The sequence below is a fragment of the Cucumis melo genome, chromosome 4 (assembly GCF_025177605.1).
Source record: "Cucumis melo cultivar AY chromosome 4, USDA_Cmelo_AY_1.0, whole genome shotgun sequence".
Taxonomy (NCBI): Eukaryota; Viridiplantae; Streptophyta; class Magnoliopsida; order Cucurbitales; family Cucurbitaceae; genus Cucumis; species Cucumis melo.
Window position 1 is genome coordinate 29701615 of NC_066860.1, and position 16848 is coordinate 29718462.

General features: G+C 34.3%; 3 protein-coding genes across 5 annotated transcripts; 1 reads left to right on the forward strand and 2 right to left on the reverse strand.

Moving 5' to 3' along the window:
* Positions 1 to 299: 299 nt before the first annotated feature.
* On the reverse strand, positions 300 to 4029 carry LOC103486933 (putative disease resistance protein RGA3). Of its 2 annotated transcripts, none has more exons than XM_051083945.1 (2): positions 3577 to 4029; positions 300 to 3457 (listed from the first exon to the last, which is right to left on the reverse strand). In XM_051083945.1, the coding sequence occupies exon 2, from the start codon at positions 3376 to 3378 to the stop codon at positions 454 to 456; it is 2925 nt and encodes a 974-aa protein (XP_050939902.1). In that variant the 5' UTR covers positions 3379 to 3457; positions 3577 to 4029; the 3' UTR covers positions 300 to 453. The 2 variants fall into 2 exon arrangements, with proteins under 2 accessions (XP_050939902.1, XP_050939903.1); XM_051083946.1 differs by having other exon boundaries at positions 300 to 3358; positions 3577 to 4027.
* A 2114-nt stretch (positions 4030 to 6143) lies between these two features.
* On the forward strand, positions 6144 to 8473 carry LOC103486932 (heat stress transcription factor B-3-like). Its single transcript, XM_008445096.3, has 2 exons — positions 6144 to 6929; positions 7751 to 8473. The coding sequence occupies exons 1-2, from the start codon at positions 6675 to 6677 to the stop codon at positions 8258 to 8260; spliced, it is 765 nt and encodes a 254-aa protein (XP_008443318.2). The 5' UTR covers positions 6144 to 6674; the 3' UTR covers positions 8261 to 8473.
* A 1736-nt stretch (positions 8474 to 10209) lies between these two features.
* Positions 10210 to 15467, reverse strand: LOC103486931 (AP2-like ethylene-responsive transcription factor At2g41710). Of its 2 annotated transcripts, XR_537148.3 has the most exons (10): positions 15055 to 15467; positions 14169 to 14251; positions 14011 to 14019; positions 13818 to 13906; positions 13417 to 13490; positions 13295 to 13345; positions 11839 to 11900; positions 11054 to 11688; positions 10742 to 10851; positions 10210 to 10655 (listed from the first exon to the last, which is right to left on the reverse strand). XR_537148.3 is itself a non-coding variant. In XM_008445095.3 (9 exons), exons 1-9 carry the CDS (start codon positions 15291 to 15293, stop codon positions 10602 to 10604), a joined length of 1296 nt encoding a protein of 431 aa, XP_008443317.1. In that variant the 5' UTR covers positions 15294 to 15462; the 3' UTR covers positions 10210 to 10601. The 2 variants fall into 2 exon arrangements, 1 of the variants encoding a protein (XP_008443317.1); XM_008445095.3 differs by lacking the exon at positions 10742 to 10851 and having other exon boundaries at positions 15055 to 15462.
* Between the last annotated feature and the right edge of the window lie 1381 nt (positions 15468 to 16848).

The window sequence follows — 16848 nt, forward strand, 5'->3', positions numbered from 1 at the left end:
TTTTATGATGATAGGCTCTCCAATTCGACCGATTGAGGATGAGGTGTTGTCTTAACTTCAGTCCAACTTGTTTTTTCTTATTGATTAGTGATAGGACTAATATTTTGATGCTTTGGATCCTAGCTATTAGGGCTCAAACAATAATTCATATGAGAATTATTAAGAGTAATTGAAGCCAAGAAGAGATAGAAATGTTGAAGCAGTATTAAACTCATATTCAAGAATATGGTAATTGATTTTATGCAGCCAAGCCACAAAACCCACAACCGATCTACATGTTGTCAATTATGTCATGTGTATACACTTCAATTTGGTGGAATTTCATTTGTAATATTGAGATATTGTCATTTGGTGTCTCAACATTACTTAAAGATCAATCAAATACATACAAGTTTAGCAATAGCCAAATAAATGTCATATAACACAAACAATACACAGTGTAACTATACATCCTCAGAAACCCTCATATGTAGTGACCATAGCTTGGTCAGCTTCAGCATGGTCATTATCTCCCAAACAGACCTTACCGGTCTCATTCTCATTTACATTGTCATTTTTATTTGCATGCTCCTGTTTTGTCTCTGAAAATAGTCTAATCCCAGAATGACTCGTATTGTTATTTGCATCATCATGTTTGTTCATTGAAGGTTGTTTAGTCCCAGGATGACTTACATTGTTATTCGCATGCGCCTGTTCTATCTTTGAAAGTAATCCAATGTCAACATGACTCATATTGTTATTTGCATCATCCTGTTTTGTCTCAGTTTCCTTAGGTTTTTCTGTTGATTCTTCTAGTGGCATTATTCTTTTGGAGTCCACATAAATGGCACGGATGTAAGAGATATTCGGGTTTTTATTTTTGATTTCCTCCATACTTTTTTTCCACGAAGACTTGCTCGAAGACCCACAAAATGTGACCCTCAACTCCTCAATCTTATCACGATAAATTGGTAGTTCATGATGGAAGCATTCGTGATTCAACTGAGGACAGTTGGAGATCCCAAGAATTCGAAGTTCCCAATAATTTGAAAACCACATAGGCAATTCTCTTAGCGTGGGGAACTCTCCAATTTCTAGCACTTCTAAAGTGTCATCCAAATGGGCCAGCCACTTAGGCAAACTGGACACTGCTGTAAGTTGTCTGAGTATCAGTTTCTTAAGGTTAAGTGAAGCCAGTGAGAATGTAAATCTCAGCCGCTCACATCCCCATATTCCCATATTACATAACGATTCCACGTTTTCCAAGCCTTTTGGCAGTGTTAGCAGCGATTTGCAATCATAAATGATCAGTGTTTTGAGGAAATTGAGTTTGTCGATATCTTCAAACAAGTGAGTCAAGTTATCACTCCTTCCAATGGCGAGAAAACGAAGCGATGTTAAGCTTCCTATTTGATCTTTTCCCAAGCTGGCTTGCTTTGTTTGGACCCATAAGAATCTGAGGCTTATCAAGTTCTTTATGTTTCTGGGAAGCTCTTCAAGCTCTGAGCAGAATGCAAGAATCAAAGTCCGTAGGCTCTGTAGTTTGCAAATTGATTCTGGCAACCTCTTCAGCCGTTGACTCCCTCGCAAATCTAAACACCTCAAATGTTTCAGCGTGCCTATGGAGGTTGGAATTTCTTCCAGAGAAGAGTTGCACAAGTACAAAAACCTTAGCTGCTTGAACTTGGTGATGCATTTGAAAAGAGGGTCTCCATTGATCTTTGGTTCCGCACCACCTACAACTGGAATGGAAAGAAAATGAATGTCATTATAGCTTGTCGACGGAGGGATATTGCTCTTGCAATCGACAAATGAAAGCTGATGAAAATTTCCGAGGTTCTTTTGTCCCTCAGCCTTTTGGACTGCAAGATCATGTACAAGGTTATGGATTTTGAACCAATATCCAAGAGTGTGCTCCTCAACATCAACGAGTAAACGGCGATCCCACAATTCCTTGAAATATTTCTCCCCAATTTCTTCAGGATCATCTTTGGTACCTGAAGGAAGGAATCCTTGTTCCAACCATAACTGGATTAGCTCAAATGAGAAGAACACATTATCTCTCGGCAACAATGAAAAGCAAAGAAAAAAAGGTTTCAAATAAGATGGCATTAGATCATAACTCAGTCTTAGTGCACATGAAACGCCACCACCGTAGTTCGCCTCCTCCAGTTTCCATTTTTCACTCAAGTCCTTGACATTCGGACTATTAGCACCATCGCTCGGTTTCGAAGAGAGCAGTCCAGCCAAACATTTGATTGCCAAAGGAGCTCCTCCACATTCTGCCACAAGGTTTTTGAGATCCACATCGTTGCTAAGCTCGTTGCCTCCAAATGTATCTTCGAATATTTGCATAGATATCGTCTTGTCGAGTTTGTCAATCTTGTGTGTCGCAGCAACATTTGGAGTTTTATGGCTGCGAGTGGTTATCATTATCTTGCTGCCATCAACACCCATCTTCACGATTTCTTTCAGTTCTGATACTCTATCGTGATCCAAATTCCCAAAATCATCCAAAACAAGCAAGATTTTTTTGCCAAAAAAGTACCGCTGGAGCCGGATTCGTAAACGACTTTCGGTTAAGGCAACGGTGGTAACATTTTCTCCAGTTGCAGAAATCAGAACCTCCTTTATGATTCTCTGAATATCAAAATCTTCAGAAACGCATACCCATATTCTCTTGTCAAAATGATCAAACACTTCGTCTGCATTATAGACTAACTTGGCCAGAGCCGTCTTTCCCATCCCTCCATCTCCTTGGATTGAAAGAATACGGGGAGATTTTTGTTCATCATTCACAAGTTCCTTAATGATACTCTCTTGTACTTTATCTCTACCAAAAATGGAATCCACATTAGAGAGAATCGCCTCTTTCCTCAAGCGCAGAAGCCTAGCGAAAGCTTGGGAACCAGTAATGGAGGTCCGCAAAGTCATTTCACCCTTCAAATTTTTGATATATTCATCTTCATCTTCAACCAGAGAGAATTTAGACATGGTTTCCTCAATCAAACGTAATTCTTCTGTGAGTTGCTGGAATTTAGCGACCGTATTACATGAAGAAATGGGGAAATTAGAGGAGAAACAAGAAGAGAATTGGTATCCTTTATCGTCAACATCGTTCTTTCGATTCTGCACTCTCCACTTCAAATAATCGCATTCCAATTCCTCAATTACACTGTCTGCCATTGAAAACGCATGTTTGAGTTTTCTAAGCTGATCATAGAGTTCAGGATCGCTAGCCTGCTTCTCCTCGGCGTCTCGGAGTCTGGCCTTAAGATTCAACACAGCTGTTTCGAGGTTTTTCAGTTCTCTTCGGATAGCACGAAACTCTCGTCGGTCGGCGGCTTCAATTATCCTTCCGAGCAGATTTCCGGCCACACTGCCGAGAAGTCCAACCATTGTCAGAGTTCAATTTTGTGAGATTGGTTCTCGTTGTCAGTTTTTTCGTCCTTAAAATGCATCGTTATCTAAAATCGCCCTAAATTCCTTGCATTTGGAATCAAGTAAGAAACTGCTACTTTGCTCAATTTCTCGGCTACTGTATTCGTTTTCTTTGTAATCAAGCAAACAAACATAATAAACAAAAAACTCCCATACCTTTTCTCTTTTGCTTTACAAAAGGAAACCAAGTGAAAGTGGTTTTGTGTTTGTTCTTAATGAACAGAATCTTCTTTCCCTCCGTAATGGAATGAATGGATTGTCATTTATCTTCCAATCCATGGATGCGTATGCGGATGCGTCTTGGAGTTCACGATTTTCTTTTTCATAACCAAGGATTTAAATACATCAGTTTTTTCTTCTTTTTGGTGGGAAGTTGAGATCTTTTTTAAATGACAGCAAAACAAAGAACAAAAGGTCGGAATTAGGTAAGTTCGTGTTTAGGTTGATTTTTCAATATATGTGCAAAATAAAGAAAGAAGAGAGATGTTTGATAATCATTTGCAAATGAACAGTAATAGACGTAAACACATTCTTTCCCATTTCATGAATTTTTAATATACCTTTGTGCTCTGACCATGCATGGAAGTGAAAGTAAGTTTTTTAGTAGTTGTATTCACCATATGGATATGTAGGCTCTCAATGTAGCATCTTCCATGGACAACCATATCTACCCGATCTCCCCCGGACAGTTTCGAGTTTATAAGAATACATCCATTTGTTTCTTTATTTTTCAAAATGAACCTTTTTAGTCTTCGTATTTTTTAAAATAGGATTCAAAATATACTGGAAATGTTTTGAACAGAGGCTTTGTCATACAAAATCTTATTCTTCAGGGCAGGAGATCATAAACCCATCTTTGTCAAGTCTTGCAACAGATAGATGCTTATTCACAACAATAAACTCACCACTAAAAATATATACACCTAGAAAGAAAGATTTAGAATACAAATAGAGAAACACATAACACTATTATTATTATTATAATATTTGGATGTTATAAACCTTCAACGAAATTATTTTCTAATTAAGTGATTATCATAATTGAACTCATGACCTTTTTAACATAATTGATAGAAGATTCTGGTTTAGAATAAGATCTTAGAACTCTACTAATTGTTGTTGGGCTGATAGTCATTAAATGTTACATAAACATAGTATGTGTAAATTGAGTGGAATAAGTTAAGGCTAACAAAATGGTTGAATTAACTGATTACCTTGGGTGAATCAAAGAACATCCCCAGTACATATCTGCAAGACCTTGCACCCCAATACCAATAGCCAATAGGTCTAGGTCTTAAATTAGACATTTTGGCAGTATCAATAGTGTAATGGTTAATTGACATCAATTATCTTGTTCAAATTTGTTGTTACTATAGTGTAGTTATCTAAATTACACAAAGAATAATAAAGAATCAAAGTCAATTGATTAATAATTCAACAACAAACAGTGTGTGAACAAATTATTTTCATGAATTAATAATGTACCTCATCTTATTTGTCGAAATCGAAGTATCCATTCTTGGAATCTATGCCACCAATAAGCTTAATTAGATGGCTGAAACTCGATCGGAACACCTTGTAGTAAGTTAATGGATCTTAAAATTGTAGATTGATTAAAAAATTTAAATTCATGGATGGAAACAAATTTAATATAATATCTAACAATGAATCCCCATGAACAAAAGGAAAATTTTGTAGAACTCTAACAGACCTTCTGTTTGATGAAACGAGGAAGCGCGATTGAGGAAAGATTACACATAGCATGCACTTTGAGTTTTCTTGTTACAAGTATCTTATTATAAATTGTCCTATAAATAAAAGTATGTTACTACCCACGCTATAAACAAGTTAATGTAAAGTAGGTGACAAATTAAGATTGTGTTTGGATTGACTTTCAAAGTGTTTATAAACATCTCTTTAAAAACATAGAAAGTTAATCCAAACATGTACTAAATATGGTGTAATTCATTAACCTTAAATAGTAGGTAAGAATTTATAGTCTCAAATTGTGATATTAAGATTTTATCCCAAAGTTTTTGTGCCTTGACGACTTTCATAACTTTTTCCTTACAAATAAAACAAAATATCCTTTGTACAGAATTAGACCAAATTTCACCATACGTTACAAAATGATCTCACATAAATATAAGTACGTATTTACCTGTTGTTTTGTTCATATCCAATGTATAGTTTTTCAAATTCCTTACCCCAACAATCAGCCAAACCAGGGGCCTCGCTCGGACAAAATAATGACCACTCTTCGTCACTTCGAGCTCTTTTCATGAACACATAAACAAAACCCAAAGTGCATAAGAAAGATCTTGAGCATGACAGTACTCCTCCTACGAGAGAAAGAAAAGAGGCATTTTCAGAAATAGCAAAATGAACAAAAAAAAAGTTAGAAGATATAGCAAAATGAACCAAAGTTTATCTTATAGAATCTAAAATTTTATTATATTTTGTAAATATTTTCAACAATTTTATTATTTATAATAATAATTTTACGAAAGAAAAAGGTTTTGAAAATTTTTAGATTTAATCGCCGGGTAAAATTTGTAGTATAATTAATTTCTAAGTAATAATCTAAAATGTGTTTGGAATAAATTTTCAAATGCTTAATTTGAAAAATAAAATCATTTTGGAAGAAATTGAAGGGTTTCATGACAATTACTTAAAATAGTTTACTTTTCCTGCTATTATTCTTACTACATAATGAAATAAATTAAATTACTTTTTCTACCATTATTTTTACTACAAAATGAATTTATAAGTTCAATCGGTACTTATGTATACTCGATGATAAGAGATATTGAGTTTAAATCTCTTACATCACTTTCTAAAAAAAATTGCTTAATCTTATTTTCTTTGTAGTGTATATTATATTAGAAAAAAATGTAAAGAAAAAAGCCTAATGGGTAGTTTAAGAAAAAGTAGTAAAATAATTGGATGCCATGAATGGTGTGCGTTAGTATATGTGAGAGAGTTTTTTAGTGTTAGCTAGTGGGATATAAGTTTATCCAACCATTTCTTTTTTCTTCCTTTTCTTCCCTCTGTAAAGAGAGAGAGAAAAAAGGGGCTTTGCATTTCTCATGAACTGTGGAGTTGTGTTGGGTTTCTATTGTTGGGGTTGGGTGTTCTTAACTGCCCTTCTTCTCTTCTCCTCCTAAAACTTCTAAATTAATTATATCATTCATATATACATATCTATTTATATATTCTTCATTGCTTTTCTGTATCTATTGGTTATTTTTCTTATGGGAGAGGCAATGGTAAGTCTGGGTAATGTGTGTGAGGAGTCTATTGCGGTCGTCAGTGAGCCGACTACGTCGCCGTTCTTGACCAAAACCTACATGCTTGTTGAGGATCCCATGACAGACAACGTCATATCGTGGAACTCCGATGGGACGACTTTCATCGTATGGCAGCCACCGGAGTTTGCTATAGATCTCCTACCCACCCTCTTCAAACACAACAACTTCTCTAGCTTTGTTCGCCAACTTAACACCTATGTAAGTTGAATATTGTTGTGTTTATACATGTGGTTCTTTTTTCTTTCAAAATTATTGTATTCAACTACACTTTTTTTTTAATGTGTTTCGATTTTGATTTTGGTATGTGCGATCTAGAACTCAGTTTGATTACGATTTTTGTTATAATCATTTTGCAAAATTTTTATATAGTTTTACTTTTGAAATTAAAGGAAAAAAGATCAAAACTAAGAAAAATCACAAGACGATTTCAATTTAGGAAGTGAGAAAAGAATATAGATATGGGTAGATACTGCAAAGTTTGACTTGAAAGAAAAAGTTTGCCAATTTTAGTTATGAAAGAAAAATATTCTTTTATGGTTAAAGGTGCTATACTAATTTAAATATTTATGTTTGACTATAAATTATTTGTAATAAATATTTTTCAACATTTAATGACGTTACATTACATCTCTTGCATAGATTGAAATGTTCTGAATTTCTACCCATCTAATTGTAAAACTATATACTACAATAATAAAAAGAAAAGGTCAAGATATATTTTTTTTTTAAAAAAAAAAAAGATTTTCACAGATAACTCTTAAATTAATATAAAAATTAAAAAACATAATCTTTTATTTTTAAAAATAAAACATGGCTTCAAACAATAACTTGTGTCGAAAGTATGAACTTTTAAATTTGATAAAATTTTCAAATTATATGAAAATAGAGGTCTAGTAATCAAACTCACGTAAACGTAATTTCTCTACTATTATTATTGATAAGCAGGAGGGTAGTAAAACATTTTGATATTAGATTAGACTTGTATATAATAAAACATGTGCAACGAAACTTTGATGTAGGGATTTCGTAAGATTGCGACAAGCAGATGGGAATTTTACAACGACAAGTTTAAAAAGGGATGTAAAGAAAGACTATGCGAAATACGCAGAAGAAAAGCATGGACCAACAAACGAAAACACAATAGTAATGCAAAAGCAATCCAAGTCACACATCAAGACAATCACGATGAAGATCAAAGGTCGTTATCGACTTCATCATCTGATGATCAATATACAATGCTTGCTTACGAAAACAAGAAGTTGAAGAAGGAGAATGGAGTGTTAAGCTTTGAACTAACAAACATGAAGAAGAAATGCAGAGAGCTTCTAGATTTGGTGGCTAAGTACGAATTCATGGTCATTAATGGCAATGAAAAGAAGGAAGACGAGATAATGTTGAAGCCAAACTTGAAACTCTTTGGAGTGCAGTTGGAGGTTGAGGAAGAAGATGAAATGGAAATCAAACAAAACAAGAGGAAGAGATCAATTCATCCAAATAAACCTTTTCTGCTCTCACAAACATGCAAATGAATCTGCTTCCATCAAACTTTTTAGATAAAAAGTATTCTATTACGACGTTTGCTTTTAGTTTTCCGTTTGAATCCGCTCGTTTGTGTACTGTTCTAAACAGAGAGTTCTTTTTTACTTTGTTTCAAAATTTAGTTACAATTACTCATTTATTTCTGCTAGGAATGTTTTAAAAGATATGATGAACCATTAAATGAAGAAGACAACTTTTGATCATAGCAGTAATAATTCTAACAATTTAATTTGTCCATTCAAATCTTCCGAATGAATGACTTAATCTGTATAGTATCTTAATAATACTTATCACAATGAGGACTTCTAGTTTTTATCCCAATTAGGACTTTAATTGTTAGTTCCTATAAGTTCATTGTTACAATTTTGGATGTATAGAAGCTAAATAGTTAGTTTATAGATTATTGCAATTGTTACTTCTTCTGGGGATCGAAAGTGGTTTCTAAAACTTTAACTATGTCCTTTTCTTCAAGACAACTAATTTGGACATGAGGTAGGTCTTTTGAGCTGCAAAATCCAAACACAACTCTCTAAATTTATTATATTGATGGTCCAGAAAAAAAAAAGCGTACTTAGGTGGAATATTCCAACAGGTAAAGAAAAGCTAATATGACAAGTTTAAAGGTTCTTAAGTTGTACAATTTTGAAAAATATTTGATACTCAACTTCTAACCAACCTTCATATCCATGTCAAAGATGTATTACCTATTTTCTATGAGAGCAGAAGGATATACATACATACATACATACATACATACATACATATATATATATATATATATAATGTATGTATGTATGTATGTATGTATATTTCATTCTCTTTTCCAATGCATCTTATTCACTAGGGAGTTGATAGCATGAATACATTTTGGGTTATTCAAATGTTCCTTTAATTGTGATATCAACTTGAATATAAACACAATCATTTGTTTGTTCTCTCTTTTCAATCTATCATTAAAAGAGAAATTTGGTATCTTGTTTTATTAATTATTATAAAAGTAATGGGAGTAAAATAGAGAGCCAGACACTATAGAATTCTTGAAAAGTATGTGTGCATGGTCAAAGAAAATAAATGAAAGTGGGTGGAGGTGTTCAAAACCTAATCTTAAACCAAAAGACAATTCTTTGATTCTCTGCATTCAATGCAATGGAGGGTACAGAGAAATTGGAATTGCATTCTTCTGTTGTTTTATCTTAATAACTAAAACAAAGTTTTTGAGACCCTAACAATAACATAAACTATTCAAGTAACTTAGGAAAAACTCAATTTGAAATCTACCAATTATGTTAAATGATTAATTCTACGCCTCCTATGATTAACAATTGAATATTTTCAAGAGTTTGTGTTAGCGTAGCAAAAAAAAGGATTGCATCAAATTTGACCTAAGATTTATGTTCTCCCTATAGCAATCAAGGAATCATTGCAAGTCTAAAAACTCCCAAACCTTTGGGTGCAAGGCAAACCATCCCAAACTTGAACCGGATGAACCTCTCATGGGCATGGGCCCATGGCTGAGGCCTATTTTGCTCACTTGGGTTGTTGGACCTCTAAGGTTGGCTTGCTGACCAGGCTTGGCCCTGACCAACGGGACTTTACAACTAAATGGCCCCCATTCCCAAAATGGGAGCTCATGGTTCTGTTGTTCCTATTTGTGTTTTCGTTGTTTTGGTAAACAAATGATGCATAAAGTCTAAAAGAAGTGTCCACCAAACCAAGTGTTTCCGTTCTTTAGGTTTAATTTATTTGCAGGTAGACAAATACCGTAGAAGAAGTCAGAAAAGCTAAAATCCCAAAGTAAATTACCGCAGAATATGGACGTTATTTGAATTTTGATTAGAGAAGAAAACTTACTCATGAAGTCTGGGCCCCAGCAGGACAATATCAACCGAATGCAAGCTGCAAGCCATTCCTATCCTTCCAACTATATTCACCAGATAACTGGGAGTAAAACATTGAAATTGATAACCGGATATAAATATAACCAAGTAATACATATTCAAGAACAAAATCAAATTTATATATGACTAGATAACATGTGCATGATATAAAACAGACGTGTGATATTCTAAGACTTGATGTTGTCCTTTCTTCTACAACTGTATGTGCTTCCTTTCGTGACCATATTCATCACCTCTTGCATTTTAGAAATATCGAAGAGGCCTCAGGTATGTACAATGTGTAATGTGTTCTTGAGCATAATGTGATTTAAGTAAAGCTTTATTCCTTAAAGCTTGTTCACATGTATAGATGCTGCAACATCAGCACAGAAACCCAGTCTAACTGAGTTCAGCTCAAAAGTGATTGTAGGGTGTGCGAGAAATTCCTTGAACTTTATTCCTCAGCCCGAAACAAAGTGTAAGTTGAAGAGGTTTCAGTTTTCGTAACCTGCATTGTAAAACCAAAAGGTTATAGAAGAAAGCAACGAAAAATCTCCGCATTCTTTTGATTTAAAGTAACATAATATATTTTACCAAGAGTATATCTTCATCTTCTCCCGCTAGGGCTACTTTAGTTCAGGTCAATGCATACTGAACATTAACATTTACTATGAAAGAAACTGGAATGTCCTTTGAAAACTAACCTATAAAATCATTTTCAAACAACAAAAATTAAATGTTTATTTCCAAAGTGCTTTAAATATTTATAGGTTGTTTCAGAATTTTTAGATATTGTCTAAAGATGTAACCAAACACATAAAATTTTCTTTTACTAAAAGTTCTTTCCATCCTTCTAAATGACGTCTCAAATTCACCCTATAAAACAAGGACAGTATACACACTAACCTCAGCTGTGCGAGAAAGTCCGGTAGGAAGAACAGAAGCGAGAGATGTCCAATGAATAGGATCTCCCAAAGGATCAACGGTGTTGTAACTGCTAAGAAGAGGTGCTGTTAAGAATGGAGTCAAGGGGAACATATTTCTCTGAAGTGGCAATCCACCACTTGTTCCGAAAGTAACCCCATATCTCTCACTGGGATCACCACCATGACTTGTAGTAGGTGTTTCAACCACTTTCCCATGATCTATCTTGTTAACAGTGTTTTTATTTTCGTTCTCATCATTCTCGTTGTTAGTTTCCTGTAATTTCAAAGCTTTCTCCTGCAAACTCTTGTAGGCTGCTGACCGTGACAAAATGCTTAAAGCAGAGATCTTGGAAGCAGGCTTCTTTACTCCAGAAGTACCCAAACAGGGCATCTCATATGGCTCTGTAGGACGGGTGGTCTGTCCCAGAGCTTTGAGTTCACTGCCAACTTCTCCAGCACAACTATTTTTGTCTTCTTCTGATGACTTTGAGCCTGCACTGGCTGTTCGAGTTTTGTTCGGCCCCCACCACTTAATGTGACTTGTTAAGTCAATCTTCCTTTCAATGCAGAAGTTGTGGACGAATTCACTTTCAGTTGCTTGATCGTCTCCAGCACCTTATAATTACATTGCAGGGTAGGCACCGTTTATTATCCATATGAAAAGTTCTTGCATACTTTTAAGTAAACTCAAAGATCAAATGAATCAAATAAGAGAACTGCATTGAAGCTAGAGACATGATATAGTAATAAGTTAAGCCAACTTACCATAATTTATGCTGCTAACATAATCAGGGCCTGGCATGCGACCAAATGAAGGATCCCATCGACTAGTTTACAAAAGCAGCAACAATAATTAACAGAGATCAACAAAATGAAGGCTTAAGTGTGCATCATGTCTATTAAGGATTCATTTGAAGCCACAACAATAGTTTAAATATTACAGTCTAAATCAAAATTTCAATGATACAAAGAGCATTTGCAAGTGGAAATGAAGAAGGGAAATTGAAATGAAAGAAAACGATAAACGTATTCAACGTTTTTATTCTAGTTCATACCTCATACGACTCTAAAGAAATGGCATCAGGATAGTAAATAAGCAGTATACTAATTTGCAGGAAGCAAGGTGAAACTGTGAGATGATTATGTTAAGAGATCCACAATCAAAGATGTATAATAAAGTAAAATATTTCTTTAGAAAATAAAAAAACCAACAAATTTCACAGATGATATGAAAAGAACAAAAAACGGGACAGAAGCCAAGCCCATACTAGACGTATTTTCTAAGTTGTTGAAGGTCTAATGCTCCCTCCACGCTAAACCAAAAGAGAGAGCTAATAAACTGAAGGGAAATGTCCTTTTTTTTACCCAATGAAAGGATTGTCCAAGCATGACAGGAATGGCCTTTGGCCCGTTGGTGTTATCCTCTGTCTAAGATTTGTGTCCCCCACTTGTTTCTTGTTTCAAATCCAAGCATGACATATATTAAAGTTAGCATATAACAAAAGGTTCAATTGTAACATCAAGCTAAGTTCCCCTTCAATACAAAGCAACATACTGTTGCAAGTACCATCTTAACTGAAGAGCATGATACAGTGCAAGTCTTCCTGAGTCACAGCCAATACAATCTAGGTTTGATCGATAAGGAGCAAGTTTATCCATTTTAGAATTAATTCATACTGTGTCTAAGGCTCAAACTGAACCACATAAATCATGTTTCCCAAAAACTTCCAATGCTAGCAACTTTTCCCTTTTCCTAAAAAAGAATATTAAAATCATTTCCTCTAAATCATTCTATCGTTAATAAGCCTGTACTTTAAAAAATAATATTATAATTTGTTTATGATAACTAAACTTTAAAAAAATAAGAATAAAAGGCCATAAAAACACCCACAAAAATATGCCTGTCGTTATGTGATATTTTGTATGGCTCCTTTGAATCAGCTGTCCTGTATGCATTATTGTATTCTTTCAGCTTTTCTTGATCGAACAGCAGTTTACATACATTTACTAATAAAAAAATGGAAGAAAAGAAAAGAACTGCATAACATAGTAACAGTTTTAATCATGAGGTATTAAAATTATAAAATCATAACCTATATATTTCTGAATTATCACGAGGACATAGAAGAGGTCAACATATATCTCACAAACAAATTATTCTTCAACCGGTAAACAAGGTTGATGTGTCAACAATTAACATTAACAAGGAAAAAAGAAATACCTTGAGAGACTTCGATATTTGGATATTCCCCTGGAGAATCCACTGCTCTTTCTGAAAAGTATATAATTGTATGAGCAGTAGCTGATTATATCACACTAGACGTTTCAACAGTTTCTATTTACCTTCTTAGAGATGCAAGGTATTCCTCTCTTGAAACATTCTGCATTTCTTCGAGGTCCCTTGTATAATCAGTCACCTGCAAAATGCAATTGCTAAATTTCTTATTACACAAGTCGAGCAGAACAAAGTATGCAAGTAGGATACTGAAGATACTTCTCTAGATAATATAATACTTTTTCCAAAACTCTGTAACTATTTAATACACTTTTTGAAAAGCTAGAAAGTGTCCCACAATTTAAATAGAAACAACTCTAGGACTGTAAGACAAAGGATAAAAAAGAGGAATACATGCTTCAAAGTTTGCATAAAAATATTTATTGAGAAACTATGGTCATGAAAGAATCGGTTTCTATCTAGCATTTTTCCATTTCTTGAAGGGGAAGGGGATTAAGCGACATCTCACTGGAAAATTAATAAGAGTCCCAGGACCCCAATATTTTAAGGCAGCCAAATCGTAAGCCCTAGCAGCAGCCTCTTCTTCATCATATGCTCCTGTAAATTCAGGTCACTCATTAAAAGTATGCATAAAGGCCAAAATAATCCAGTATTAGTCAATGTTAAAAAGTACAAAGAGGAAAATAGATTAGAATACTAACCCAGATACACTGGAATGATCAATCATATGCCAGAAGTTCCATGCACATTTTAAAGATAAAAGTGCTGTCAGTACTCAGTACTCCAAAGCAAACCGGTGATTGGTTTCACACTGATATTTGTGTGTGCATATGTGTGTGTGAGAGAGAGAGAGAAATACCTTGCTTTCCCTTCTTGTTCTGGTTCTGGTTCCAAGTACTTTTATCCCAAAGATGAGCTTCATAACGACCAGTCCATCTATGCCTAATATCACCAAACCCACTGGTCAGCAGAGACAACAGAAAACTAAAAGAACAGGTGTACATTACTAGCAATGTCAGCCAATTGATTCTCGCTAGATAAAAAATAAGGAAGCAATTCTTTTAGTAGAAAAAAACGGTTGATTATCTTTTGATAATAACATCTGATAACACATCTACTGACTTGATAAGGTACCTAATGAGGTGGGCGACTTCAACAAAATGATGATTAGTTACAATGCGCAATAAGTATATATTTTGTAATCTTCTTTCTAATTCATAAAAATAGCCCTTGCCTCACCTCACGAAGTCAATCATTATGGTCGTATATACCGCACCTGCGGACCGATCAGCCTTATACGAAAAATTCCTCTTATGTCTAGAACTACTTAAGATGCTATTGATCATTTAGCCATTTTACTCTCTCTTTCACCAACGTGAGAATTATTGAGTTCAGATTCTGTTTTCGTGCGTAACTAAGGCTTGATACTATGGCATTTACTGCTGTAGCCTTTAGCTCAAGTTACATATTCACCCATGCAAAGAGTCACTTGATCGCATCCTTGTCTTATCGTATCAAAATCCCCCTATATGAACAAAGACTCGACTCTTTTCCAATTGAGTAAACAGCAAATTCTTCACAAAGTATCAAATTAGTCTGCGAGCGGCGAGCAACAATTTTACACTTTTCCGATTAAATTTTCGACAATCCGTAAGGAAAAGGAATTCAAATCATTTAAAACGAAAGAAAGAAAAACAAAACTCTCAGCAATCAAATGCACCAGCTTCATTTGATATGAGAATTACCTAGTGACTCCGCGGTATATGGAGCTTCTTTTTCCAGCAGCACACGGAGGCATTTTACTAATGCGTTCTTTGGCAGTACAACCTCTCTCTTTCTTCGCTTTCTTCAACCCTCTATACAGTAAAAGCTGATCATTTGCCATAACAACCTCGGAAGATTCCGCCGTCCCTCTTCCAGCAGCAGCAGTGCTACAGGCACCGGGTTCGTGTTTGAAGCCAGGATCAGAAGACGAAGAAGCCATGGAACAACAAACAAGACCTAAACCCTAGGAAGGAGAATCTCAGCGAAACGAGGAGAGAGAGAGAGAGAGAGAGAGAGCTTCAGTGAGAGTGTGAGTGAGGAAAAAAGAGCTTGAAATTCGGTGGATTTTGACTGACCACGGAAGGGGCAAAACTACAGTCCGGGGAGAGAGAAGAGAGGGAAAAGGTAGCAGGAAGTTACTATTATATCCTCGGAATTTGGAAGGCCTTGGAGGGTACCATCGCATGCCCTCTACAGCGGGAAAAAGTGGTTGCAACGGCTAGCATGGGGAGGAGGGTAGGATGGTAAATGAAAAGAGTTTGAAAGTGCGCATGATGATCACGTGATGGCCCGATGCCACTTGTCGGCTGCTGGAAAAGCCAGGTCGGTACCTGTCGGCCTAACATGCTATGTTTGTGGACGTTAATTCCATTATTTCCCCATTATTCTAAACAATTACTAAATGCTTACTCTTGTCTTTTTTAGAGCATTTTCATTTTTACCCTCATATATGATTATTACATGCATTTAGTAACTACCATCATTAGAATTATATTGATTTTCTATCTTTATATATACAAAAACCATAAAGCCGAATGAGACTTGATTTATGCTTAGTTGTCGGTGATTATAATTATGAATATGTCATTGTTTTTTTTGCTATAAATATCGTTATTGAATTTGACCTCAAATAATAACAATAACCATGAGACGTGGAAGAAAAGATAACTTGTAATATAGTGAAATTTTCTTTATCAATTACCTGCGGTAGATAAGCTTTCTTTTATGGAATTTTTTTTTTTAATTTTATAGTATTTGATAGTGTATAGTTTCACATGTCAATATATTACTTTGAAAATGTATTAAAGTAGGTTTTTCTTTTTTTTTTTTCCTTTCAAATTTTCATTATTCAGAAATCAAATATTTTTTTTAGTTTCATTCCAGCAAACAAATAACTTTTTTAAGATTGAATTGACATAAGCTTTATCATTCATTTAAGTAACCATTTTTAACATTTACGACAAATGGAAATCTATAATAATATTGTAGTTTAATTTATACTAAAATTACCAATATTTTGAATTAGATACTCCAAGATCATCTTTTGGTATTAAGACATATACAGTAAACAATTAACAAATATTTTACATGTAGATGTTTGATGTCTCCTTTAATTTTGTAATTAAGTGTTAAATTTTTTATATTGTTTTGTAATTATTTTTCTTTTCTATTTCTCTTTTTAAATCTCTATCTCTCCGCATCCATATTTAAACAAATGTCTACGATATTCATTTAATGGGGTCTTACTTTATAGAAATAATGATCATAAATAGTCAACTATAGTTTAATTAAGCCATGGTTAAAGTTTTATTGAGTAATTACAACAATTTATATCAATATCGAGGATATATTGTGATAGACATCGATAAACATTTATTTGTATCTGACAAATGGTAGTAGTCTATCAATGTATATCACTATTTCCCATGGTAGACAATAATATTTTGTTATTTTTATAAATATTTAAGTTCAATTTTACTATATTTGTAAACAAT

Coding starts and splice junctions, on each gene's coding strand:
- LOC103486933 (XM_051083945.1), bottom strand. CDS start 3,378: ATGGTTGGACTTCTCGGCAGTGTGGCCGGAAATCTGCTCGGAAGGATA.
- LOC103486931 (XM_008445095.3), bottom strand. CDS start 15,293: ATGGCTTCTTCGTCTTCTGATCCTGGCTTCAAACACGAACCCGGTGCC. Junction 13,491..13,817: donor GGACTCTTATTAATTTTCCA/GTGAGATGTCGC, acceptor TGCATTTTGCAG/GTGACTGATTATACAAGGGA. Junction 13,346..13,416: donor TACCTTGCATCTCTAAGAAG/GTAAATAGAAAC, acceptor TATACTTTTCAG/AAAGAGCAGTGGATTCTCCA.
- LOC103486932 (XM_008445096.3), top strand. CDS start 6,675: ATGGGAGAGGCAATGGTAAGTCTGGGTAATGTGTGTGAGGAGTCTATT. Junction 6,930..7,750: donor TTCGCCAACTTAACACCTAT/GTAAGTTGAATA, acceptor ACTTTGATGTAG/GGATTTCGTAAGATTGCGAC.